This window comes from Meleagris gallopavo, chromosome 5 (genome assembly GCF_905368555.1).
Source record: "Meleagris gallopavo chromosome 5, MGAL_WU_HG_1.1, whole genome shotgun sequence".
Taxonomy (NCBI): Eukaryota; Metazoa; Chordata; class Aves; order Galliformes; family Phasianidae; genus Meleagris; species Meleagris gallopavo.
In genome coordinates, this window is record NC_139408.1 from 23067925 (window position 1) to 23094795 (window position 26871).

General features: G+C 46.1%; 3 protein-coding genes across 16 annotated transcripts in view; 2 read left to right on the top strand and 1 right to left on the bottom strand.

Moving 5' to 3' along the window:
- The window catches only part of ATG13 (autophagy related 13), a 25655-nt gene extending 13521 nt beyond the window's left edge, over positions 1 to 12134 (bottom strand). For 3 of the 8 annotated variants that reach the window (XM_085224721.1, XM_085224720.1, XM_085224718.1), the window contains exons 1-10: positions 12001 to 12134; positions 6241 to 6322; positions 5485 to 5565; positions 4734 to 4853; positions 4241 to 4287; positions 3590 to 3730; positions 3107 to 3147; positions 2483 to 2579; positions 2035 to 2133; positions 1185 to 1275 (exon numbers count right to left, since the gene is read on the bottom strand). In XM_085224721.1, coding sequence (XP_085080847.1) covers positions 1185 to 1275; positions 2035 to 2133; positions 2483 to 2579; positions 3107 to 3147; positions 3590 to 3730; positions 4241 to 4287; positions 4734 to 4853; positions 5485 to 5565; positions 6241 to 6309 — 786 coding nt within the window. In that variant the 5' untranslated portion in view covers positions 6310 to 6322; positions 12001 to 12134. Of the gene's footprint in view, positions 1 to 1184; positions 1276 to 2034; positions 2134 to 2482; positions 2580 to 3106; positions 3148 to 3589; positions 3731 to 4240; positions 4288 to 4733; positions 4854 to 5484; positions 5566 to 6240; positions 6323 to 11265; positions 11515 to 12000 lie in introns of those variants that run through there. The other 5 variants (XM_085224723.1, XM_085224722.1, XM_085224719.1 and 2 more) reach the window with 4 other exon arrangements.
- Positions 10617 to 15026, top strand: HARBI1 (harbinger transposase derived 1). 2 transcript variants are annotated; one of them, XM_085224727.1, is made up of 3 exons: positions 10617 to 11010; positions 11933 to 12660; positions 14230 to 15026. In XM_085224727.1, the coding sequence occupies exons 2-3, from the start codon at positions 11991 to 11993 to the stop codon at positions 14604 to 14606; spliced, it is 1047 nt and encodes a 348-aa protein (XP_085080853.1). In that variant the 5' UTR covers positions 10617 to 11010; positions 11933 to 11990; the 3' UTR covers positions 14607 to 15026. The 2 variants fall into 2 exon arrangements, with proteins under 2 accessions (XP_085080853.1, XP_010709651.1); XM_010711349.3 differs by lacking the exon at positions 10617 to 11010 and adding an exon at positions 11536 to 11775.
- A 466-nt stretch (positions 15027 to 15492) lies between these two features.
- AMBRA1 (autophagy and beclin 1 regulator 1) overlaps positions 15493 to 26871 on the top strand; it is a 124778-nt gene continuing 113399 nt past the window's right edge. For 5 of the 6 annotated variants that reach the window (XM_085224711.1, XM_085224712.1, XM_085224714.1 and 2 more), the window contains exons 1-5: positions 15494 to 15642; positions 24279 to 24538; positions 24789 to 24847; positions 25581 to 25764; positions 26393 to 26565. In XM_085224711.1, the coding sequence (XP_085080837.1) occupies positions 24404 to 24538; positions 24789 to 24847; positions 25581 to 25764; positions 26393 to 26565 (551 nt within the window). In that variant the 5' untranslated portion in view covers positions 15494 to 15642; positions 24279 to 24403. Of the gene's footprint in view, positions 15643 to 24278; positions 24539 to 24788; positions 24848 to 25580; positions 25765 to 26392; positions 26566 to 26871 lie in introns of all 6 variants that reach the window. The other variant, XM_085224716.1, reaches the window with a different exon arrangement.

Genomic DNA, 26871 nt, shown 5'->3' on the forward strand with positions numbered 1-26871 from the left:
TCATACCGTTATTTAATACTGTCACAAGCAAGACAGTGGAAATTTCCTCATGAACCCTACTGCATTTAACCTGCTTTGTGAACAGGCAGAATACAACTGAGTCACAAACACACCTCCTGAATCCCAGAACAGGAAAATCTTTATTCTGTCAGACTTACCGTGTGTGCCTGCTGATCAGTTCAATGTTGCCTAATGCCCTGTCACTCAAAAGCCAGGTGGTGAAAAAATGTTTCCTAAGAAAAGCTCGTTTCTGGCTCATTCATTCAATAGAACATGTTCTACTAAACCAAGCATACTAATTCCTCTGAAGCAGAAGAAAGTCCCACAGCATATTCTCTGAGTTTGGAGTGGCATTCCAATTAGACTTCTTTCTGTGTTTTACATTCAGAGGAAGAGATTTACAGAGTCTTTAGATTGTCTTTAAAATGCAGTAGAGCCATCTGCTTGACTGAACAGCAAAGAACATTCCTGAATATTTAAAGCTGTAGGTGAACAACAAATGCCCAGTCCTTTGAAGTACATCATTGTGGAGTCAGATACATATGGACAGTAGGAAAGGGAGAAATCCAAGTTGCTGTTCTGCAAGGTTCACAAGGCATTTGTTTTATGTGTATTTTAAAACTGAAACTTAAATAACTATGGCATGGGTAGGTAGAAGTACAGAGAATTAAATTAATTCCCTAGCTCAATATAATGACCCATTTCTTTGCTGATATTTCTGCTCCTCCAACAAGTTCTAGATGGTCCAACTAATAAGGCTTTTGTCTTTTTCCTGCTTTTCCATTCTGCAGCCTGAAAATATGACCATGCCATAAACATTTTCCTGATAATTCAGTATTTCTTTCTCAGTGTCAGCCTGTTACCTCTACTTATGCTGCCTGACATTGATCTCTTGAATTCCTCTTTTTGCAGTATCAGTACATGCATGTATCTAGCACACTGCTGTCATCTTCCAGTGTATCTCTGTTCTTTCAGTAATTTAGTTTTTCTAATCCTCCACCATCTTGTTGAAATCAGTATCTAATGAAGTTTTACCCAGAGTACAACCATCTGAATAAGAAGCCTACGCATTTTAATTACTGTCAGGAGGTTGCATGTTTGCACAGTAGTTGATGTAGAAGTACACACACTACACTATCAGTGATGGTTCTACCTAGGAATAAAAAGAGCTTGTTTTCTCCTACCTGAGATGGAGGAGAGGTGGAGAATGATGTAGTACACACTTCTTGGGAATCTTCTACTGAGGGGTATACTGCACCATTGTCCTCACCAGCTCTAAAGTAGCAAGAAAACAAAAACATCGAAACTGGAAATATTTCACACAACAAACAAACAGCAAAACACGCTGGGACAAATGCTGCGAGGAGGCTGAGAGTATTTGAGTGGAGCTGAAAGGAGAATTTTGAAGAGCTCTCATAATCTACTTGGCAGAGCTGAGGAAAAGAGGGCACGGAAATGTTATTTTGCCCGGGACTATCCTAAGGGCTTCTCTTCTACCCCCAGATAGAAACTTCCTTCTATGATTTTTATTTGTTTTATTTATTATACCAAAGACAGATTTTCTTACACCAGCCAATGCTACCATCTTTGGTGCTTACAGAACCATTGTCAAACAATACCACTGGTCCCAGTTTGAGTGCCCTCACATGAACTTCGGAGATGACAAACCTCGCATCTACAAAGAGAAATTCACCTTTAATCTTTCCCCATTGGATACGTCTGGAACTGCATGCCTCTGGGTAGTTCAGCAGCAAGATTAAGTGCTACCCTTTTAAATTCACAGAGACAGTCAAGATTTAACCTCTTCTGTGTCCAAATGCTGCCATAAAGAATTTGGCAATATCCCAGAGCTTGCTGCACTCACTACTCTAGACACGAAGAGAAATGTTGCCTTTTCTTATATGCTTGACTAAATCAGCATGATAGACCCTAATCCTCCAGTCTCCCTTCCCATGCAGTCAGTGGAAAAGGTTCTGTGTTTGGGAATAACGATGCCTTCACCGTGGCCCATGACTTCTCTCAGCATTTCCTCACCTGTAATTGCAGGGATGCATGGGCGAAGAACTGGGATAGGGGCGGTCCACAAAGTGATCAATGATAATCCCCATGATAGGAGGGGTCCTCTCAAACTGCCTGCAAGGCAACAAGCAATGGCATTATTGTAAGGTTGCTTTTACTCTTTAGTATATCCCAGTTCATGGTATCCTCAGAGAGCCCTAGTGTCTGCTAATGGGACCAGAGTATCTTTACAATGCAGCTCTGCAACTCCAAGCATGCATCAGCGATTTGGAGTTCCAGCATCTGACTCAGGGCAACCCAAATACTCCATCTGCTGCAAGACTTAAGCATTAGAGAATATTCTCCAATAAGGAGAATTTCAGCAAGAAAGGATAAGCAGAAGGGAAAGATATAGGGGCTCACAGTGTGAAGGGTTTAATAGTACATTACTGTGAAAGTTTCTGGCATTATCTCATTTTCTCACCTGGTTGACATAAAAGCAAGGTTGATTCTGTAGGCACAAGATAAAGTGATGGTGCCCACTGGGGTACCCACTGTCCCAACACGAACTGTTTGAAAACCTATAAAGTTAAAAAATGATTATCAGTTCTACTGAGTACATAGAACCTGATTATTTATTTTCATTACTGTTTCATCCTGTGATCTTATTTCTATAGCGCTTCCATTATCCCTTGCAATCTGAACTCCAAATATGCACACAGAATCTGTAACAAAGTAGCACTAGGTTGTCTTGGTGGGATACTTTATCTACAAACACCTGATGTTACTTCTTATCCTGGTTTGAAATACTATTCTGAAGCACTTCTTGAGCCGGAGCAGATCACTGTCTCCTCTACTGGTCCTGCTCCTTTAATATTACCTCCATATTCTTATTCCAGTTCTGGGTCAAACTGGCAAATCACTCTAGATTGTGCCAAAGCACCACATTACATCTGTCACTTTACGACACGACTCTTCACTGAGCCACATACAAATATTGTGTAAACCTCAGGTTTTCTCCTGTTTGTGGCACTCAGAAATAGTAACAAATAGCTCACCGGTACAGAAAATAGTTCTGCTCTAGTTTCTGTGTATTGCCTAACCATACCTTCTCCCAAGCCGCTCAGTTGCACTTCGCCAAAATATATCCTGCAGGAAAAGAAGAAAAGAAAAGCTATTAGGTCCAGTGGGGACATAATGCTGTACATATTCACGTTCCCTATTTAATTTTATGAGTGAACAGTTGGAAGCACGTTTCCTTTTTGGGAAAAAAAAACCATACATAGTGGCTAGGATGGCCACATCGACCTTCTAGCTATTTCAGAGGAAGACACGCCACATAAAAAGAGAGAGAAAAAGGTAGCCAAGTCTAACAAAGAATATTTCTTTAAGAATTCAACAGCTCAGAATGAGGTTATAAGGTAATAAATGCACAGTCCAAAGTTCTCCATCACCTTTCAGTAGTAGACAGATCCAAATCATTTGAATTTATTGTCGCTAATTTCTTTTTACCATATTTACAGCTGCCCTATGCAGTTCTAGAGTTGCTGCTTATTCTATTCTGGATGTGGAATTTCACATTCCACTTTACCTGTACAATATCACATATTCATGGCCTTGCTTTCTTGAGAGTCTGTAGGCTGGAGTTACCCTGGTTATAGCAAGCAAAGACTTCAGTAGTAGAGACAGTCTATTGTATACCGTGTATGAGACTTTGATTTCTTTGTCACACCTACAGAATGCAAATGAGAAAGTTAGTCATCTGTTCCTACTAAGAAAGTAAATTTTTAATCAAAATGAGTCTGGGTGAATTGTTTTATGTCAGTTTTATTGCCAAAATAAGATCCCAGTGTTCTGCTGAGAGCCCTGCTTCAGTTTAGTCACCTGTTGTAGATGTACTTGCTGAAAAATGCCATGCAGCTCTGTACTTGGCAGTAACATCTTCACAGTATTTAACACTTTTAGAGTTACTGAGCAGATGAGCTCTTCTGTCTGGGGGGGTGGGGAGTATACTAATTGCAATGAAAGAATTAAGAAGGAATATATTTATTATTTTCATTTCTTGACACTAATATTAAACAGTTTAACAGCTGCACTAGATAAAGAGAAAACCCATATGAAGTGTTACAAGCCACACAGCCAATTATGTGCTTACTCATCAACATGGAGTGAGTACTGTTCAGCTTCATCAGCCAAAACAAACAAATAGCAAACAAAAAGGTGGTGTGAAGAATGCACTTACTTCTCATTCATTTCTAGACACCAAATTTCTAGCTCCATGGAATCCCCCTGGACCAGAGAAAGATGGCAAACAAAGACTCATTTCAGTACACAAATCTTTTCATTAACAAACATCTCATTAACAATCAGCTCTAACCACTCTTTTCAGTAAATATATTTCTCCTGTTTCCCTCTTTCTTACAGTGCAACCATAGAAAAAAATGTGTTGCATCTCACTACAAAACTTGATCACCTGAGGGAGTATCTTCCTCAAGCATCTCATGGTTTAAGAAATTAAGTTTTGCTGTTTCATCATCTATGTGTTTGGCCCCAAGATTGGCAGTGAATTGTTTCTGGCAATCAATACATTTCATTAGCACATTGCCTAACTTCATATTTGAAGATACTTTCACATTTTCTTGAGCTAAAGGGTAAGAACTTTGCAAAGTGAGCTGGGATTAAAGTAAAAAGTAATAACAATAAAAAATCAGCACCTGTTTTAACTATGTCCTCACCTCTGAGGTTTTAAGAGAAATCTCCACGCACATAGACCGTCCAACAGCAGGTAGCTGTCCTGCCAAGGCTTTCTTTGCTTCATGAGTAACCTCTGGTATATCTTTGATGGCCAAATTGAACTGCAGAATGAAAGAGAAGGTTCAATTTTTGCATTTCTTTGAAAAACGGCCTAATAGTACACTGCAACAGATTCATCGGCCCACATATAATGTACTGGGTCTGTGTTCATTGAAATATTTATGAAATAGAGATTGGCTGAGGCTTTTTTATATTTGCAAACATTTCATTGACTGCTAACTCAAATGTTCTTCTTTATCCTGCCATAAAAATAGTGTTCCTCTCTTTCACTTGCATCATACGTTCACCCACAGAGTGGGGCCTTGAGTCTCTCTAGTTTTAATAAAGCCTATTACTCTACAGTCTTGAATTGCAGAGTTGCAAACTTGTGACAGAAAGGAACTCATCACCCCATCTCCAGCAAATCTTGGCAAAGTGCATTAGTGAGCTGGCAGGAGTTGCTGAGAGGTATCGTTTATCTCTCCTCTAATCAGCCCTTCAAAAGCCCTCAGTGACATGCTGCATGTCAACAAGAAAACTAAAGGCCAGTCACCATAATCAAACCTAGTAGCTATTATACGAATAACTATTATGGGCTGCACAACACTGTCAGAACTGCACTGTGTTCTCAATGCCGAAAATAAACAACGAACAAGAGAGTTTATGGAGCTGCTTTACAAAACGTGGCTTTACCCAGTCGGAGCCTGTTGGGGAGGACGACGAGCGGGTACAGATTTTCTCTCCAAGTCGGGCCTGGACAATGACTTGTACCGTCTGAAACAGAACACACACGATTCACATTGGGCTCAGGAGATCAGCAGAGCCCTCAGCTCAGAAGCTAACAGACAAATTCCAAGTGAAAAATAAAAGGGATCACCAGAATGCAGGAAAGCAGTTTCCTATGCTAATTCTCAGGTATAATCAAATTATTATATATAATAGGTAAACATATGTCAGATAGAAAATGGTGTTAAGCTAAACTTTCTTTGTAATAACATGAAATGACTAACTCAGTTTTCTGATCAGGAGTTGTACAGTTTTCTGTACTACTGAATCAAAATGTATAACCACTACTGAACCTGGACACTAACAGAAGTGAATCTGTACACTTCTAGTATGTTAAAAAACCATTGTCAGATTACCTACAATCATCTAGCAAGGCCAACCAAGTAAAATATAGGTACCAAGGCAGGCCAAATGTTACAGTTATATATCAGCATACTTCAAAAGAACATTCTGGTATTACTGGTTTTGAATGCAATATAAAAATTTAGATAGGCTGAAAAGGAAGTTTAGAGCCCAACAGAAGTTACCACCTAAATGTGGGATGATTAGGTGCGTTGATGGGAGCCCAGCATTGACAGAAGTGTGATATACCTCAAACTGATCCTATGGCTTTTTCCTTAAACAAGAAAAAAAGAAAAATTTACGTGCAGGAGAAAAAATTACCTTCAGAGCAAAAAATTTGATGAACTTGTCCAGGTCCTTCCTGTCCTGCGAACTGAGATCAGTGTCCATTGCATATGGCAATCTGAAATATAGTACAGGCATAAGAGCAAAGTCTTCCTTCAGCTTTCTGTTTGGATTTTAAGATTTCAAAATATTTTGCCATTAGAAGCCACCTCAAGAGAAATAATTAGCACCAAAAGCCTTGGCCTGTCAAAATCCTAACAGGAGCTTTGAGGGGCGTAAGTGATGTTTAATCTCATGTGAATAATATATCTGGTCGATGCAAAAGGTACTGAGAAAGAAGTAACAAAGGGAGGTCACAATTAGAGTACAATTTCTCTAATTTTGTTAGCTTAATTTAAGAAAAAAAACAAACCAAAACACTCCAACACCACACTGGGGTCTATACCAAGCCATCCATCAGACACAGCAGTAGGGCTTCAGATATAATATATTCTCAGTTAACTGCATAGGACAAAGCCAAGACAAACAGGCTTCCTGGGTAAATGTGGCAGTAAGTCTGTACGGCTGCAAATCCACCTACAACCAACTGAAAAGACGTATTTTTGCCAGTGGAAGAACCACAATTCTACATGTGCTGCTCTCGAAAGCTTCTGATGACAAATACTCAACCTCCCTCAGTTATAGTGGCTTGCTTGTCAAAGGACTAGGAAAGGTTTTAGCAGCACTATGGAGCTTGCACAGTGCCTGAAGCTGGCAGGCCAAGCTACTAATCAGATTTCTGCCACATCACATCACGTGGTCTGGGAGAAACGATAATTTTCTTTCAGTTTCTTCACATGTAGGTTAATAATCACTTAGAGACCACGGGGAGGACTGCCTTAATGAGCAGTTTTAATCAATGCTTTTTACTCATAAGCTTTCAAAGTATTAATTCATTCTTAACTCCTGCTGCTGGTTTTGTTCTGAGACGGTTAATCACCCCGAAGCAGCTCGTCAGACATCACATGAATGGAGCGTGCAGCCCCTCACAGCAACGCCACAGTTCTCAGCAAGCAGGAGCACTCAGTGCTCAACCTTCACACAGGGGCAGAACTGCAGCCCTGAGGAGGGTCAGTCATCCTAGACATCCACAGAACATCAGACAATCATTAATGACTCTGCACATCCACAGCTTCTGTTCAAAAGAGCCCGATCAACAGAAGTAAATGTCTATTTTAAGTCATGCTGCTACATAAGAGTACTGCAACTTTCATAGCATTTTCTAGAGTGCTGCCTTCTGAATGACTCTAAAAAGAAAGCTGGGCACCTACACTGGTGGAAGGTTCTAGAGCTACATTCATACTGCACCTCCTGTACTCTACTGCTTTAATTATAAGTCGTGGTTTGATGTGAAGTCTAACAACACAAGCTGTAGATGCACTATCAGATCATCCTTTGGGTATTTTAACCTCCTCAGAACGTTTTCCTGTGCTTAACATCCACCAGCCAGAGACTGCATGTTTCTCTGTTGCAGGAAGGATGCAAAAGGAAGCTGGTCCTTGGAGATGCTTCATGATGCACTACTCTAATGTAAAAAAAATACGGTTTTTTTTATACACCCTTCCCATTGCAAAGGAAAAAAAGAGTGAGCTGTAGTTATTCTTTTGTCTTAACTGAGCAAAGCTCTGTAAGGGAGGAGGAACCAAGATCCACAACAAAATTTGGATCACATGGCCAACAAAATACTGTATTAAAAAAGCACATCTTTTTCTCGGCAAAGGGAATACTGAAATTAACATCCAATAGCAAACAAATTAGCTTTTAATGAGAAAATAAGAGAGAGAGCATTTATTTATAACCCCTGGAGAAAGCTACAAGGAAGTGCTATATCCTTATGGTGCAGAAGAGCTGTCAAATATAGCACCTACATTTTCTTCATGGGACTGGAAAAAAATCTGGATATTGACTTGCAAGATATTAGAAAACTAATGAAAGATGTTTGGCTCTCTGGTCTGTTAAGAAAGGAAATGAAGCATCAACACAGTTCTCTGTGCACTGTAATGAATCAGTTCTAACAGCGTTGTACCCAAATAACTCCAGAGGGGAGAAAAGTAGCCCTCAGAGACATACCTGAGATGCAGGGTTCAGAAGATGAGAGCTTTACAGTTCTGCCCTGCTCCACCTGAATCACAATTCCTTCTGCAAGATCCCAAGCTTTGTATAACATCCACAAAACATTTGGAGGCTCATACCCTCACCTCAAGCTCCCAATGCCACAACAGCTGACTCACTAGAGCCTAATGCACAGTAGCAAGCATTGGGCAGGATTTCACGTCAGGGAGCTGTAATTTCAGGGACAACAATCACCTTGGAACTCAGCCCCTGGCACACCCAAGACCTGGCATTGGGCAGATAGCACCTCCTTGTTCTTGCAGGGGTGCTCTGATGGTTATGCGTGACCTGCTGGGGCTTAGGACAGCGCTCACCTTTGGGATCACTCTTGGAAGAATCAGAACTAGAACCACAGCAAACATTTTATTTACAAAAATGCCTTGGTTGCCTCAGGTTAGCTGCTACGGCCTGACCCGAATGTGAAGGAAACTTGTCAAACTTGTTTTGACCAAACTCATCCAACTCTTCAGTCCTGTAGGTTGTGATGCCAGCAGGGTCCTTGCTAAGTGTCAGTCACTCAAGCAATGCTCCACTCTGGGGCAACGTGATCGAATTTTACATGGAATAACAAGCAGAAGGAACTGACCTTTAGTCTTGCTCAAAAATGCACAGATGACTGATTCCCCCTCAACCAAAGAATTCCTTAATCAAACAAACAGAAACTGTGCTGCTTGAACCTTGCACACAGGCTGCTCACAGGTAAACCAAGCATCACGGCCACACAGCTTTTGACTTTCTTGCTGCCCTTCTGCAGTGTCCACTTCCACGCCCTATTTATTCATGCCTTTGTCTCTACTTTCCTCTAAACGGAAAAGTCTGAGAAAAACATTCAAAGGACAAATGCCACATGTGGCTTTTTTTAGCTAAAGCCTCACTCTCTTACAATGCTGTGAGGCAGTGAAGAATATGAGCTTTACCCAGCAGTCAAAGCATTGTGCCTTACACACTCCACTGGTAGTTGCAGTCTCCTTCACCAAGGAGAAGGGCACGTGAACATGAGGTGATGGCACCTCATCTGCATGATGCAACAGCCTGCAAGAGCCGTCCCCTTCAGCCCCGAGAAGGACAGCTCCCAGCACGCTGTGCCCACTGCCAGCAGCCTGCTGCATGCAGGCACTTGTAGCAGTGCCACAGAACAGGTGCACAGCAGTGCTTGTGAGCACCTGCATTACCGTACAGCTTTCATGTCTGGGAATTAAGTGTGTAATGAGTGTTTGACACACAAATGAGAAAGGAGCCGAAACACCCGACACACAGTGGGCATTAGCATTAATGCTGGGAAAAGCACATACAGGCTGTTTCCATTACGTCTCCTCTGAGATTTCAGTTTGCATTACGGCTGCTACAACTTTAACTCATAACGCTCTCCTTTATTTATCAACGCTAAATAGTTGTTCAAGTGTTTCTGTCCCACAGTGTCACACTGACATTGAAAAGAGCATGGGGCAGTGACAGCTTCTAAGGTGGGCTGCTCTCAGCCCAGTTCTCATTTTCCCATTGCCTGACCATGCCCCTGCACTGGGTTCCCTACTCCCACTGTTTTTTTCAGAACTATTTCGTAAACACAGGACCCAAATCCAACATCTGAGCGTGTCCTGTGTAAAGCTCCAGAAAATCCTTGTTGAATCATTCAGGTAAAATGAACATGAAAGTTTTGGAAAATTTTAATAGATTGTCTGATAAATAGGGTTGGCTGCCAAGGGAGCTTTCCTAGAAGATCTCCTTCAATGATCAAGAAGTGCCAGTGCAAGCAGGTATTTTCAGCGCATTAATAAGCAACTATAAAAAGCTCACGATGGAGACATCAGCTCCAAGGCCAGGCCTGTGAGTCAAGCTCTACAGACTGAAAGTTAACCTCCACTGCAGTTACTGAAAGTTAATCTCCATTTCCCCTTCTTAGCAGGTTTGCTGAAAACCCAGGGAGAAGGCAGGGAGGGAGAAGGGAACAGTGCTAACTTAAGGTGTGTCGCACTCATTCCTGAAGGTCTAGGAGTTAAAAAAAAACATAGACAAGCAGATTCTAGGAGGAAAATTGATTCATATGATACAAACATTCTGATGAAATCAAAGGCTCTGTAGTTCACTGTATGGTTAAGTTTTGACTACTAAAGACTCATCTTCTTCCTGCTTATCAGAACTTTGTAACTGATAAACGACTTCCCAGTTTAGGAAGTGCCTTACTAAAGCCAGCCCTGCCAGCTCCGCCTGCTTAGAAACAAAACGGAGTAATTCCTGTTGACTGCCAGTTACATTCTGTACTTCCCTGAGCTGTACAGATGTGTCAGCACAAAGATCTGTCCTGGCACTGCATGTCAGGCCGAAGTGCACGGGCTGGAACACAGTGTGCGGCTGCATGTCCCGTACCACAGCACCATCGTCACGTCTTAGCTCGGCGTGCACACACAGTCAGTGTGCACACACGGTCGGGAAAGTTGGGCTGATGTAACCCCAAAGAAATCCGGGGGACCCTGCCTGATCCTCCCGGGCTTCCGGCTGAGTGCAACGCCTCATCCCTCTCTGCAAACAGGACGGTTCCACCACCTCACGTTGCTCCTGCGATCATCTGGATTTACCCCAGACTTCGTTTGCGTGGCCAACCGCAGCTCAGCGAGGCAGCAGTCCCTCTTCAGACAGGGACGAAGGATGCGGCCGCCCGTGAGCCCCCCCGCCCCGAAACACCCTCACACCTCACGGGAAACGGGCAGCGCTGAGGGCGCACCGGGCGGAGGGAGTCGGGCCGCCCGCAGGCCGCACGCACCTCGGTGCCCCCGGGCAGCCGCAGGCCGCACGCACCGCCAGGCCCGGCCGGGCCCGGCCCGCCGCCGCGCCGCCTCCGCCTCCGCCGCGGAGATCCCCGAAGCCGGAGCGCGGCGGCCCCCCGCCCCCCGTCCCTCCGCCCCGGGCCGGTACCTGCGCGGGGGCGGCAGTGCTGGCGGCGGGGCGGCTCATCCCGCGCCCAGGCCCGGCTGCCCGCCCCGCGGGGCCCCGCTCCCCCGCCGCGCTCGGCGTCCCCTCAGCGCCCCGCGGCCGCCTCCCGCTCGGTCCCGGCGCTCGGGCTGCCCCGCCTCACAGCCGCGGCCCGCGCCGCGCCGCCGTCGTCACCATCGCGGCCGCTGTTTGTTTTCATCCGCTGCGGGCGGAGAGAGGGAGGGACGGACGGAAGGGAGGGAGGAGGCGCCTGAGCGTCCGCCGCCGCACTTTCCACACGCGGCCCTCGGCGGCCCGGCCCCGCGGGAAGCGGGAGGCGGGAGGCGCGGTCGGGTGCGGCGGGCGGCGCGCCGCCCCGATCGCGGGAGGCCGCCGCGCGGCGAATCTGCCGGGCGTGATCCGTTCCTCAGCGCCGGGTGGCGGTGGCGGCGCCTCTGGGTTGGGCCCTGCGCCGCCTCGGGCTTCCCGGCGGCCGGGAGCCACCCCAGGCCGGTAAGGGCTGGGTTCTTCTCGGGGTTCCCGGGGCTTCTAGAAAGCGGGGAATAAAAAGAGTCGCCGCGTAACCCGAATAAAAGGAAAATGGGGACGGAGTCCGCAAGGCCGGTCGTTAAAAGCTGTGCTTAGCCTCCCTCCCGTTTGCCTCGTGCAGGTGCAGGCGCTGGGACGGGCGGCGTGACGCGGCCCCCGGGAGCCCTCGACCCGCAGGCATGGCCGTACCCATCGCGGTGCTGGACTGCGACCTCCTGCTGTACGGCCGCGGGCACCGCACGCTGGACCGCTTCAAGCTGGAGGACGTCACGGATGAGTATTTGGTGTCCACGTACGGCTTCCCCCGGCGGTTCATCTGCTACCTGGTGGACCTGCTGGGAGCCAGCCTGTCCCGCCCCACGCAGCGCTCCCGAGCCATCAGCCCCGAGACCCAGGTGCTGGCCGCCTTGGGCTTCTACACCTCCGGCTCCTTCCAGACACGCATGGGGGATGCTATTGGCATCAGCCAAGCCTCCATGAGCCGCTGTGTTGCTAACGTCACCGAGGCGCTCGTGGAAAGAGCTCCCCGGTTCATTCACTTTCCTGAGGACGAAGCGGCGGTGCGGAGCCTGAAGGACGACTTCTACGCGCTGGCAGGCATGCCGGGTGTGCTGGGCGTGGTGGATTGCACCCACGTGGCGATCAAAGCGCCCAACGCCGAGGACCTGTCCTACGTGAACCGGAAGGGCCTCCACTCCCTCAACTGCCTGATGGTGTGCGATGCCAGGGGGGCCCTGCTGAGCGCTGAGACGCACTGGCCCGGCAGCATGCCCGACTGCACCGTGCTGCAGCAGGCAGCCCTTACCAGCCAGTTTGAAACCGAGCTGCACAAGGATGGCTGGCTGTTGGGTAAGTCAGTTCTTTGTCATTGCTTTCTGTTGGCTCCTCATGGAGTACGGAGCCTCTTGGCACTGGTGGTAAGTTTACTTCTGACTGCCTTCTTGTAAATTCCTTGAGGCTTGAGATTCAGTTTGGGCTATCCTCTTGGAAATCCATAACAGTAACTTCCAGTCTGTTTTATTTACTCTGATTATTGCATATTCATTTCATTCATTCGTATTTCAGTATCCAACACCTACCTAAGCAGAATTATGCAATTTTAAATTCATAGAAACATAGAATGGTTTAGATTGGAGAGAAACTTAAAGCTGATCCAGTTCCAACCTCCTGCCGTGGGCAGTGTTGCCACCCACCACATGAGGCTGCCCAGGGCCCCATCCAGCCTGGCCTTGAATGCCTCCGGGAATGGGACATCCAGAACTTCTCTGAGCAGACTGTTCTAGCACCTCACCGCCCTCTAAGCAAAATATTTCTTCTAACCTCTAACCTAAATCTTCCCTCTTTTAGCTTTAAAGCCATTCCTCCTTGTCTTATCAATCAGACCCTCCTTAAAAAGATTCTTTCAAGCACTGGAAGGCTACAGTGAGGTCTCCCCGGAATCTTCTCCAGGCTAAATCTTCTCCAGCTCCCTCAACCTTTCTCCGTAGGAAAGGTGCTCCAGCCCTCTAATCATCTTCATGGCCCTCTTCTGGACCCACTCCAGCAGCTCCACATCCTTCCCTGTGCTGAAGGCCCCAGGCTTGGACTCAGTGCTCCAGATGGGGCCTCACAAGAGCTGAGTAGAGGGGGACAATCACCTCCCTCTCCCTGATGGCCCTCCTTTGTTGATGCAGCCCAGGATACAGTTGGCTTTCTGGGCTGCAAGAGCATACAGCTGGCTCATGTCCAGCTTTTTGTCCATCAAGACCCCAAGTCCTTCTCAGCAGGTCTGCTTTCAATGAGCTCTTCTCCCAGCCTGTACACGTATCTGGGATTGCCACGGCCCAAGTGCAACACCTTGCACTTAGCCACGTTAAACCTCATTAAGTTTTCATGTGCCCACTTTTCAAGCCTGTCCTGGTCCCCTTGAATAGCGTTCCTTCCGCTTGTTGTGTCAATGGCACCACTCAGCGTGGTGTCATCAGCAAACTTGCTGCAGGTGCAGTTGGTCCTACTGTCTATGTGATTGATAAAGATGTTGAAGAGCACTGGTCCCAAGACTTGAGGGGACACCGCTTGTGACTGGACATAGACGCATTAGCAATAACCCTCTGTCTATGACCATACAGCCAATTTTTTATCCACCACCAAATCTATGGTCCTAGCCCAGTTATACTTTCACTGTATTATGTTTTAAAGAGATTCTCTTACAGCTATGTCACGTTCTTCCAAGACCTCCCTTTGTCAACCAGAATATCTTTATTTTATTATTTGTCACATTTGTAAACCAGAGTTTTCGGTGCTCCTTCACATTTTCTGTTTTAGCCAGAGAAATATATTATTCTGTATCTACATAACAAGAAAACCGGGGACAAAGATCTGAAACTGATGGTGAGCTATAGGTCTGTAACCTGTGCCCTTTCCTTTCCCTGCCAATAGGTGACAGCTCCTTCTTTCTCCGCACCTGGCTGATGACCCCCCTGCACATCCCTGAGACACCTGCAGAATACCGCTACAACATGGCGCACTCTGCCACACACAACATCATTGAGCGGACATTCAGAACCATCCGATCGCGATTCCGCTGCCTGGATGGCTCCAAAGGCACCCTGCAGTACTCCCCCGAAAAATCCAGCCACATCATTCTGGCCTGCTGCGTGCTTCACAACATCTCCTTGCAGCACGGGCTGGACGTGTGGTCTGCCCCCGCCGCGGGGCACGTGGAGCCAGCAGAGGAGGAGTATGAGCAAATGGAGTCAATGGACTCTGAAGCCTGTCGTATTCGTCAGGAGCTGCTGCTCACTCATTTTAGCTAGCGCTGTGGCAGCAGGAAGGCTTCTCGCTGTCCCTTTGAGAAGATACAGAGACCAGCATGCCTCCTCCTCTTAAATCAGTCAAGACTAAGGGATGTGAGACGAGGAGAAATTCTGTTCGTTTCGGGGGGCATTCAGAACTTCTCTTCATCTCCTTGTAGGTGTCATTAACTGCTGAATCATTGCCGTTGTGACTCTCATAGACACCCCTTCCTCCTAATTTAGAGGACGATGGCTGTAACGTGAGATTGGTGGAGAAATGTGGAAAACTGTGGTGATAACTATGATAAATCTGTAAGCCTTGCATTATTTTACAAAGCAACAGTTCTATGCCACTTTGTAACCCAAACCACTTACAATTGATTTTTGAACAGCATTTCACACGCATTAAACCTCCCCGTGGGACCATGTCTGAGTTCATAAGCGGAGAGGTGCACGGAGATTTCTCTCTGGTTTGCAGGTATAAATTCCTGCTAAACGCCAGCCTGCAGCCGTGCCCACCTCGGGGTCCAGCGGTTCCTCCGGGCGCCGCGGTGTCGGCAGGAGCTGGGATTGCAGCGGTATTGGTATATACCTGGAGGGGCAGGAGGGGATGGGCATTTCTTCCTTCCAGACAGGCTGGGGGAGGCGTTAAAGCGCTGGCTGCCCGTGACTTAGCCGTGTGTGTGAGGCGCGTTTCTGAGGCCGGGATGCGGACAAAGGCGCGCGGCCGCAGCCCCAGCATCTCGCCCCGGGAGGGACGCGCGGCTAAGGGTCGCGGGGCCCCGTCGAGGGCGGCCCCACTCGCCGCGTCCCGCCCCGCCTCTCTGCCGCCCCCCGGCGGCCGCGAAAAGGGCCCCGTTGGAGGAGCTCGGCGCTCGGTCGGCGCTGCCTGCCGCCGCTCTAGTTTCGGCTGCTCGGGCCTGGCCGCCTTTCGGCGCCGCTCCTCGGCCCCGGCTCGGCGCTCGGCTGCTTGGCCTGGCCGGAGCTCGGAGCGGCGGCGGAGGCGAGCGAGCTTCGGGGGCCGCTCCCGCCTGCCCGGCCCGGCCCCCCGCCTCAGGTAGGCTCCGGGCCCGCGCCCCGGCTCGGCTTCGGCTGTAGCGCGGCGCCGCGCCGCCGCTCCCCGGGCGGGCTCGCGGGCGCGGCCGTCCCCGCGGCAGGGCCCCGGAAGGCTGCGGCACCGGCCCGCGCGGGGCTGGGAGCCTGGCGGGAGGAGCGGGGCCGCGGCCTTTGTGAGGGAGCTCCGGGCCCGCGGCCTACGCACGGGGCCCTTCCTCGGGCCGAGCTCCCCGTGCCACTAGCGGCGGGCGGGCGCGGCCCGCGCGAAGGAAGCGCTCGGCTTCCGGGGCGCGGGGCCGGGAGGGACGACCCGGGGGGAGCGCGGCGGCGCTGCTGGGCCCCCGGCAGCCGTGCCCGGATGGAGAGCCGTGCCCCCGGTGCGCGCTGCCCCGGTACGGCCTTCGAGCCACCCCCGAGCCCCGCGCCGGTGCCCGAGCCCTGCGGGGGCTGCGGGTTGGAGCGCCGAGCCGTGGGGGCTGCGTTTTCGGGTCTTTTCCTCAGTGTTTCGCCGTGCGGTGCGGAGCGTTCGCCGTGTAAGTGACGTTGGGTGTGAAAGGCCCCGGCGTGTGTCCCCGCCGCTGACCCTGAGGCCGCTGTGCTCGTGGGGGAGCGCAGCCCGGTCCTTCGCCTGCTATCGAAACGACTCCTGCTTTTGCCCACAGTGCTCCACGTTCTCTGAGAGTGTTTCTCCTTGTGCTGCCCCCGGGAAGCGGGCAACACAATTTCTGCTCTAAAAAAGGCTTATTCATTCCCAAGGGTCATTTGGGATGGTCGCTTGCTGTTTTTTCCCGGTGTATACTTCAACGTTAACCTGCTGTAGCAGATGGATTCACAGCAGGCTTTTATCGAGGTATGAGTGAGTCCTCGGTGAGGGCAGCTGTGCTCAGGCAGAGCGCTCCGTGCTGCTCTGCTTCTCCTCCACACGAAACATTTGCAGAGCTCTGCATTATGGAGCCCACTGTGTTTTTCTGTGCTGCCCTTGTTTACTGCCCCACCCTCTTAGTTCAGTGGCCATTGCAAATGTCATCTGGCCTCTTAGCCGCTGCCACTCCCATCCTCTTTCAGATTGCTGATGGGAATGCTGAAGTGGGACCTGGCTGTGACCTGTTCCTGATACACATTCCCTGCTAGCCCGTTACAGTGCTGCTCAGCTTTGGTTTGGGTTAGTTTTCTGAAAGTGGGGTGAGGTGATGTCTGGGCACCTTGTGCTCACCTGTTGGCTTGTGGCAGTGTGGGCATTAGTGAATGTGGCACTCTGTTAGCATTTTGGTGTTTATTCTTCTGGTGCTTGGAACGCAGAATGTGCCTGGATCCAGATATGTGGACTCGCCTCTTCAGGCTTTGCTGTTGGGGAGTTAGGCAAATTGTTTACTTTGCTGACAGTTTCTCCTTAATTTTCTTTCTTTTGCCCTTTTGTGAGTCATAGCTGACCCTCTGGATTCTTGGTCGCTTGTTTTCTGCTTTTTCATGCAGCAATTTTAACTTTTGTGCAACTGCAATGACTATTTGTAAAGAAGAGGAACAGTAATACAGTCCACTACTACCCCCACTAGCCATTGGCTAGGATCTGAGTATTTGCTCCTTTCTTGCATCATTTTTTTGTGAAACTGTTGGAAAATGACTTAAATATCTTCTGTGCACTGGTTGGCAAACAAAGTGAATTTGGAACACTTGAAAAGTCACTGATGTTAATATTCTTTAATACTCTTGAGACAAATAGCATTAACGTGTTTTTTTTTGTTGTTGTTCTTTCTTTTTCTCCATGTTGTGCTGGTATGGAAAGCTGATAAGGGGCATAGTGCATGTTAATAGTTACCTTGTGTGCTCTTCTGTTAATATCCTGCACTTGTCTAGCAAGGGAAGTGACAGAATCGAAGTGTGAATGATTAGAGGGCAGAAGAGCTATTGTTTTCAAAAGTAACAGGGCAGTGAAAGGAGATTAATACTAGAACTTTTAAAGTTGAAGGTTGTTCAGTTGTATAGCAATTACTTAGTGAAAGACCTATTGATTAGGTTGCTTAAAACCAGAGGAGTCCTGCGTGCCTGCTAAGTTTAATGCTGGCTGCTGGGATCTTTGACTGTACCAGTTGTCCAGGATCTTTGCTTTCTGAGAGCTGTGTGAGGACACACGGGGTGGTGAGATGCTAAGGTTGAATGTGGAGAGTCCTCGTATCCTCCGCTTCTGGTACTGTTGGGGTGGGCTCTTGGGCTGTCCCTGGAGCAACCTCTGCCTGCTGCCCATTGCTGGCATGCGGTGCTAATTCACCACCTTGTGCAGCGTGGAATTGCTGGGAGTAGTCTCTGACCCCTGCTCCTGACACTGCCTTATTTTTTTTCTCACCTTCAGAGACAGAGAAGGGGAAAGGTGTGCATAAAGACTTCAGCTTCTTGTAGCTAACCTTTGCTTTTTGCCTTGTTACCGTGTTTGATTATTTCCACGTGAACAGGAAAACCACATGAGGCTGTGTTTTTTGAAAAAATGTTCTCACTTCCAGTTGTTTTCTCTTCCTTGCTTCATTAAGGTGGACATACCTTGAGCTCAGTCTTGAATGAATGAAATACTTCCCCTTGAATTGCACATTTTCCTCACGTCTCCTGTGTGACATCTCTTATAGCTTTGTAAAATTATATATTCTCTTCCTAGCTTGTGGATTGAAGCTAGTATCTTCTCAAGAAGTCCTGAAGCTTATGTGGAAATAGTAATAGTAGACATGAAAGTGCTCCATAATAAGTACCACAGGGCAGTGGAGCCATCCAGCACCAGACACAGCTTATCACTTACCTTGTTTTCTTTTTTTTTTTTTTTTTTTTTTTGCAACTTCCCTTCTCATCTTTACCATCAGTTTGCTGACCTTCAGAAGTTGATATCTGCAACTTTCTCTTCCGCTTCCTGATAGTTTTGCTGTAAATAGCTAGCAATTAAATGTACTTCTCTTCACTTAAAAGTTCTCTTAAGAGTATGATACTCATTTAATCCAGACTGGGAAGACAAATTAACATTCTGCTGGCAGTCAGTTCCCTGTTGCTGTCATACAGTATCTCAAACTGACAATGTACTGATGTCTTTGTGATTTAATTAAATTTCCTGAGCTGCTTATAGTTCCAATTTAAAGCACAATTATGATTTTTTTTTTAATCAAGAAGCACTAATGCTAGTTGTTTGTTTTTTTTCACGATCCTATTGTGATTTATGTGAAAGTGCTCGGAGTTGCAGATATATCTTAGAACAGTGTATCTCGTGCATCTGCAGAAGAAGTGCTTTGGAGTTGCTTTTCAAATCTCTCTGGCCTCGGTCAAAGGAAGACTTCAGATCACAAACTTGATTTCTATCCTCCTCCTTACGTTCCTTTCTTCTGACACTTTAGGGCAGACGGGTTGAGGGCTGGCTTTATGCTCTTTAGTAGCCTGAGGTCAGGAACTTTCCAGTATTTCCAGTGTCTTCGCTTAAGTTGGTGTGTTTTATTTCATTGGCTTGTTTTTTAAGGATAATCAGTGGCACAGAGGGTAGAAACAGAAAGCACTCTGCTTCCTTCGCCGTTTTGATTAGCTGTGCTTGAGGAAGTTGTTTGTTGTACCTCTGTGGACTATTGAAGTTGTCTCCATGAAAAACCTTTTCTGTTTTGTTTTTTTAAGCCCACAAAGAGGCAAAATCTCTGAGAATGCACCTACAGCTTAAATAGAGGCGGTGCGGGTAGAGTTAAGGGAAGACAAATAGTGGTGTGGAGAGGAAATTTAACTGTGCAGCTGATCAGGTACGTTCTCAGAAATCCATGTGTTCTGGCTGCTCAGTACTGAGCATGGAACAAGCTTTGGAGGAGCAGGAGGCTCTAAGTTTAGATCAGAGGATCTATTCTGGGTATGAGTCATGTCACCCATTTTTACTGATTTTCTTGTTATTGCATTGTTTGAATTCCATTGCTGTGTAGTTCGATTACTTACCAAACTAGGACTCCTTGGCTTCTCTTGTTTGTTTAGCTGGGCTGATGCGGCACAGAGAGGGCAAATCAGCTTTTTTTTTGTTTTATTTTGTTTTGATTTTACATAAGCTTTTTTTATTTTGCTCAGTCTTTCAAGTGGAGACATGAGGAGGGTTAGAAGGAACGGCACTGTGCTTGGTATGAATTGAATCAGTGTTTAATAAAACTGCTGGTGGAATTGAGTGGTCTTCTAACCAGGATGTAGTCTCTGGTGTTTCTTACATGTGTTGTTTTGTGTGATTTAGGAAGATGCTGGCATCATTATCCCCATATTGCAGAGGGGGAAAACCTCAAGTATAAACCGTAGTTTGTATCACTTTATCGACCGTTTTCATGGCTGATCTTATTATCATGTATAAGGGAGGGATTGCTAAGTTATCACTGATATTTATTAAATACAGTCAAAATACTCTTGAGAACATTGTACTATTCCATACAGCTCAATGGAAGTTGAACTTTTTTCTGAATCCTTTTCTCTTGTTCCTGCCTATATTTGCACATTTGCGTGGATCTTTCTCTTATCCTAATCACTGCCAACGCTGCATGAGAACTGCTTAAGAAATAATGTGTTGATATTCAAAGCCTGCAGCCTGAAGCTTAATTTAGAGTAAATGAAATGGCACGCTTTATTGATAGTGACTGGATGCTTCACTTGAGAAGAGACATCTTGAAAATAGAAGCTATGGGCTTACAAGGTGGATAGGGGCATGGCTGGAGTGTGGGGCTGTTCACAGTGCAAATGGTCTGAGTCTGCTTGTGCTTTTGCAGGTTGGTCACGTGCTTTGTCATTCACTAAAGTTGTAGCTTTGTTTGCTTTTTCCCCAAAACGTGTGTTCTTGTACTGCAATATACGATGCTGGTGCTGGCCCGTAACTTACGGAGACCGCATCGCTTTGATAGCCAATGCATTCCGAAAGTCTTTACACCTGACAAAAGGTCTTTGAGTCATCTTTTGGATAGAACTCCCATTATAAACAGCATTTTCTGATCGCCAGCTGTACTCTCAGGTTCTCCACGAAGTTGTTAATGCCAAAGTAGTGTGTATGTTGAAAATAGGACCGAGATCTCTGTAAAGTGCTGAGGCATCTAATTGGAGCACTGTACTGCTGCATAATGCATAAAATATCCTGACTTCCTTTCTGTCAGGCTACTTGCATGCGCTTTTTAAATTCCATTTCAGTCCTCACCTATTTGTTGGCAGTTTCTTGGGGTCCTGTGCCACTCCAAAATGTTACCGGTTTGCTGCTTTGCCATGGTTTCCTAGCAATTCAGCATCTGTAAAGTCTCAGTGGGCTCATACTGATCCGAGTCTGGGAATTCTTGAGGCTTCTTCAAGGACAGCTGGCGCAGAGCAAGTCAGAAGGCTTGGGGCTGGGCTGTGTATTGCTCTTTCCAAAATTGTAAACAGCCCAGCATGCTGTCCTGAAATGCCCTGGAGGGAGAAAACTGTTAAGGAAACAAAGCTGCCAATTGTAGAAAAATTTGAGTTTCCATATTCAGAATTTGTCTGGTGCCTTGGACCACAACCAGGCCATCACCTCATCTTCTAGATGATGCACACCATTTTGGGTCATCCTGATTTAAAACCAAAACAAGAAAACAGAAGAATACTGGTTGGGAGCAGTTCCTTGTTCTGGTGGTCAGCCATTCGTCAGCTGGGGTAGCTCAGGTGTCTGTAATAGCAGCAGCTGCTGCTGCGTTGCTCCACCTCTGGCCTGGGCGGCTTTGGTACAGTGCACTGTGAATTTCCTTTGTGCTGAGAGGGAGAGTATTTTTAAGCTCTCTGAGCTCCATTGTTAGTCAAAACCCCCCAAGAGATAATCCAGTAACTAAGTTAATCTTCCTACCTAAGGTAGCAGAAGTAATACCTCTACCTGCGCTGCATCTCTTTTCTATACTTAAAGGCTCTGAGTCTTTTTTCCTTGCCCATCTTGCAGAGCCAGGTAGTGGAGAGCAGTTCCTGCATTCGGACTGGTTCAGGTAAGGGATTAAACTTCTGAAGCGTGAGTAAAGCTTGGCCACAAAGGAGTCGGTGACTGGTGTGGCAGCTCCCCTCCGGGAGCTGTGCTCAGCGCTCTCTGAAGAGATCCCAACTTCTCCATGCGTTGAGCAGGCTAACACGGTAGTCCTTAAGCTCTAAGTCTCTGGGTTTACTTTGTTTTCTTTTCATATGACTCCAAGAGGTTGAGTCAGTTCACGGTGTCTGAAAAATGAGGGACAGTCCCTGAAGGAAAAACATCAAGTGCGAACACGTTCACGTATGAAGCGTTTGTGGTATCCAAATTAGTTCAAGAAATTAGTACACGTCTGCAAAGATGTAGATAGGCTGTTTTAAGGTAGGAACTTGCTGTTATTCTGTGAAGGTGACTTAGCCTTTAAGTAAGGTGAGTACAAGGTGTTCACAAAACGCAGTTGGAGCTGTTATCTGTTTATTTTACAGTATGTAAGCTTGCTCAGGGCATAAATAAACATCAAGGTGTTTGATAAACATCTTGATTTCCTTGTTGCTATTGTACTTCATGTAATATTAGTCTTTCTACTAGAACTGAAATGTTCTGAAGTTGTCAGAGCTTGTTCTTTTTTATGAGTAATTGGGCTCTCCTGCTTGTAAATTATTGGATCTCTTAGTTACTGAGGTTGTTTGTTCTTCACACCTGTCGGAAGGCTGCTCTGAAACTTGAGGTTTGAGGTCTCTTCAGACTTCAGCTTATTCCAACTGCAAGTCTGGTCTTCCATTTGTGTTTGGCTTATGCATTTATTCTTGGGTTGATGTGGTACTTACGCCTTAAAAGAACCCAAAAAGACTATTTGGCTGCTGTTTTCTCAGATTCCCTGGATGAAACTACGCTTACAGTTTGCTCCCATAAAATAGGCTTGATTTTTGCATGTGTTGTTCTTAAGCTGTCCTGCTTTGCTATGCTTCTTTCACTCTGATCCTGGTCATTTTTGAATGGGTGACTGGTGTTTGCAGAATGCAGGTGTGGATTTATTAGCTTAGTGGAAAAAAAAGCCTTTGGTGAAGCGATTCTGGTGTTACATGGCAGTTTTTATCTACTCTAGTTTTGGATCTGGCCTTTTTTCATCTGTGCAGTTGCTTTTGCGAACTCTTGCAGCATGACAGCTTTAGTCTTTCTGTTGTTTTTCAGTAAGGCTTTTATTTTGTAGATAACTCCTATCTAAGGTTTGGCTGACTTTCACAGATTCTCAAAAGAAGGTTTACTTTATACTGAGGAGTTTAGCTTCTCTATTAAAATAGAAGATCCGCATGTTGTTCATATTAAGCATTAGGGAATTTCCAGCTAACTTGAATTTTGTCTGCTCTGAATTTATTTTCTAGCAAGGCTGATGTAGTTGTTCATCACTTTCAATGCACTTTGGTGAACTTTTACAAATAAAAACTGGTCTGCTTTATCAGAACTTATTTCCTGGCTTATCTCTTGAGCTCCTCCCTGTAAGCAGCAGCTGTCTTCAATCATTTGCTCAGGAGGTTTTTTGTTTTTAGGGAGGAAGGGAAGGCTTGCTGATGACTGCTTTGAATTCTGTCACATAAAAATCAAGCTCTTGTGTACATGAATCTTTTTTCCTGTGCATGATGTATGGTGGGTTCAAGGTTGTTTTTTTTTTTATGTTACCACTTTCTTCACAGTAGCACATGGGTGGTTTTGTTCAATGTGCCATGAAGCAGGGAGGATTCATCTTTAGATCTTTACATTGTAAAGAGATAACAGAGTAGTATATGTACTCTGCTGGGATCAAAAGGTAGTAGCATTGCAGCAGTGTTCCTTGTTCTGTCTGTTCTAAAAAAATTTTAATTGGAGAGCTTTTGATAACAAACCCCTGTGCGTGAGACCATTCAAAGTCTGTGTAACATGGTTGCTATTAGAGTTGCTATGTTTGCTTCTGTCAAAAAAAAAAAAAAACAAAAAAACAACCAGATATTATTAATGCTTTTCCTTGGTAGCTTGAAGTGTACTAAAAGCATTAATCTTTGCCATTTGGTATTGCTTGGGTGAACTGTTTTTCTAAGAACAGAGTAGAAAGGTGATTTGCAGACAGAATGAGTCATCTCAATGGAATTGGCCACTATGCCACCACAGCCTTCACTGAAAGGCTTTGGTGTGATAAGTGGTTGTTTTCATACATTGTAAACTGTTGGGATGGAATTGGAAATAATTAGGTCTTGAGGTGTGCCAGTTGTCTGACCTTTGCAGTGCTACAGGTTGCTGTTATTGAAATCTGTATGATTCCCCAGAGACTCCTCTCTTGTGTTGTCAATTTTTTAATACTCTTCCTCTTGCTATCTCAGTCTTCCCAGATAAGAGATATCTCTTTAAGGTTCAAAGGCTGTCAGTTTATAAATATTCTTTCTTTATTATGTACAGCAAGAGTTGTTGGGAAGAGTGAGAGTTTTCAAGTCCAGTATTTTAATTCTCTTTAGATGTGGTATATCTAGGACATCTGTATATGGAAGGGGCTAGATGCTTTCAAAAACCTTTTATGGTAATCTTTTGTTGCAGAACTGTCAAATTTGGGTCTCGATAATGGAAGAAGGTAGCAAAAGCTGGGGGAGAGAGATTTTCCTCTTAAATCTAGTGTAAGGGGATTTAAAGTTCTTTTTTCATCCAGCTAAAAACTGCCTTTCTTATCGTCCTCTTTCTAGGTTTCCATGAAGATAAAAGGTTGAAATGTGGGTAGCCTGTTGGTAGCTTGGTGCTGGTTGTCATCTGGAAGGTTCCTGCTGGTGTCTTCTCCCAGTAGTTGGTGTCACATTGGCTGCTGAGAGTCATGAAGGTTGTACCGGAGAAGAATGCGGTCCGCATCCTGTGGGGTAGGGAACGAGGTACCCAGGCACTGGGAGCTCAGCGGCTCCTGCAGGAGTTGGTGGAGGATAAAACTCGATGGATGAAATGGGAGGGCAAGGTAAGGTGGTGGAAGAGGTGTGCAGGCTGATGTTGGAGCGGGGGATGGGAGGCAGGGATTTGAAATAAATTCTCACAATTGTATATTTGATGTGTTACGCTTGATATGCTCTCTGGCTGTGTTCAGTTCCTGCAGTGGTGTGATAATAGATATGTTCCTGCAGCGGGTTCCCCTTATTGTCTGTGTGGCTTACAGTTCAAGTATGATCATATGACACTTGCGACACTTCCTGCTTTGTTGGCTTTTTCAGAAAGTTGAGTTACCAGACAGTCCACGCTCCACCTTCTTGCTGGCGTTTAGTCCAGACAGGTAATTAACTCCTAGTTCATTCCCTGTTTCAGCAGTCTCCTTGCACTTACAGAAGTGAAGGAGCTTTATGCCCGTTGAGTGGTTCAAGCCTGAACAGCCAAGAAAAACTTCTGGTTCCTGACGTGCATGGATGGAACTTGCACATCTTAATCTCACAGCTTCAAGCGTAGCTGATATTTAATTTCTGAGATGTCCAAGAGATGTGTAGTTTTAAGGAAAAGGGGTTTGTATGGCTGCCACGAGATCTCATAAAAAAAACTTGAGGGAGTAAAGGTGCTTCATCACAACATACCAAGGAGTTGAGGCACATCCACTGGGATATTGAGGATGTGAGAACAGAGCAGAATGATGCCTGTGTTGGAAACAGAAATGGAGGTGGGATCTCTCAGAGGTGGGACTCTGGTTGAGCTGGTGTGGAAAACTGGGAATGTTTATTTGCCCCAAACTGTCACTCAAAAGAGTTCCTTCTGAGCTGTATGTTGACTCTGACTTTAAAAGTCAAGTTTGTGCTTGCAGATCTGATGAGCTCGTTTGCATGAACCCCAAAATCTGGCCACAAGAACCTCCATTGCCTTTGGTGATACAGTAGCCTCTTATTCTTTGAGTGTGGGGCTCTCTGCAGGACTGCTGCTGGGTTAGATGTGGAAAGACCCTGTTGAGTTGAAGCTAACCACAGATTGGTCTTGCTGTACTCTTTTCGTGTTGATGTTTATCCTGCCTTCTGCATTCCCAGGACCCTAATGGCTTCCACACATGTGAATCACAACATTTACATCACAGAGGTGAAAACGGGCAAGTGTGTTCATTCCTTGGTTGGACATCGCCGCACTCCCTGGTGTGTGACCTTTCATCCCACCATCCCAGGCCTCATTGCTTCAGGATGCCTAGATGGGGAGGTTAGAATTTGGGATCTACATGTAAGTCTTTCCTGAAACTCATACACCTTTCATAGTTGGTGGGTGGTTGACCTTTTTAGTCTGAAATTGTTTCCCAAATGTTGCCTGGTAAGAAACCTGTTTGGAAGTTTTATGTAGAACAGATTGTAGCCATCCTCCTTTGTCTAGAGAGACAATGACAGATTTTTTTTGTTCAGTCAGACCAGCTAGGTGGTTGTTCTTAGACCAGATATATGTGCAAGGTTAAGTGATAGCTCTGGAGAACTGTGTGCCAGGTGCCTGTTTAGCTTATGTGAAAGATTTGATATCTTTCATTCCATTGGGCATATTTGAACTTTTCATTAGAGAAGCTCCTGCCCTATCTGTTCTACTTTGCTGAATGATCTTTCCAGAGACAAAACTAACTGGTTGTTCTGAAAGGCAGTGTTTGTATGGACTGCTTGAGACATGCTCAGTTGTAAAAAATATTTTGTGGTTATTGCTGTAGACAGTTCTATGGTCATGACATGGACTCGTATTAGAGCGGCTGTTGCTGTTGAAAACATGTCACTTCTGTGCTGTAGGCAGTTTTGGAGAGGGCACGTACATGGAAACCCAGTGATCTCAAACTGCGTGATAAACTGCTTGTGATTCTTGACTCCTCACCCAGGGTGGAAGTGAAAGCTGGTTCACAGATAGCAACAATGCCATTGCATCGCTTGCTTTTCATCCTACGGCTCAACTCTTGCTGATTGCAACGGCCAATGAGATACATTTCTGGGACTGGAGCCGTCGAGAGCCTTTTGCAGTGGTGAAGACAGCCAGCGAAATGGAGCGGGTCCGGTGAGTTCTTGTTTCCAGGAGCAGTGAATGCTTATCTAGAGAAAATGGTCTGATTTGGGGGCTGAGGGTTGTTCCTATGGGATACTGCATTCCTTCACACAGAGAGAGTAGGGAGAAGCATTGTCTACAATTCTTTCATCTAACTAGTAGAATGAGTTCTGTGGGTAGGAGGCAAAGCAATTGGAAATAATGTATCAGTTTGGCTTTTCTTATTTATAGTCCTATAAATGTCTTTGTATCTACTCTGTTTTTGTTTGTAAACTTGGTTATTAAACTTGTCAGCATTAAGGATGAGAAAACCCAGAA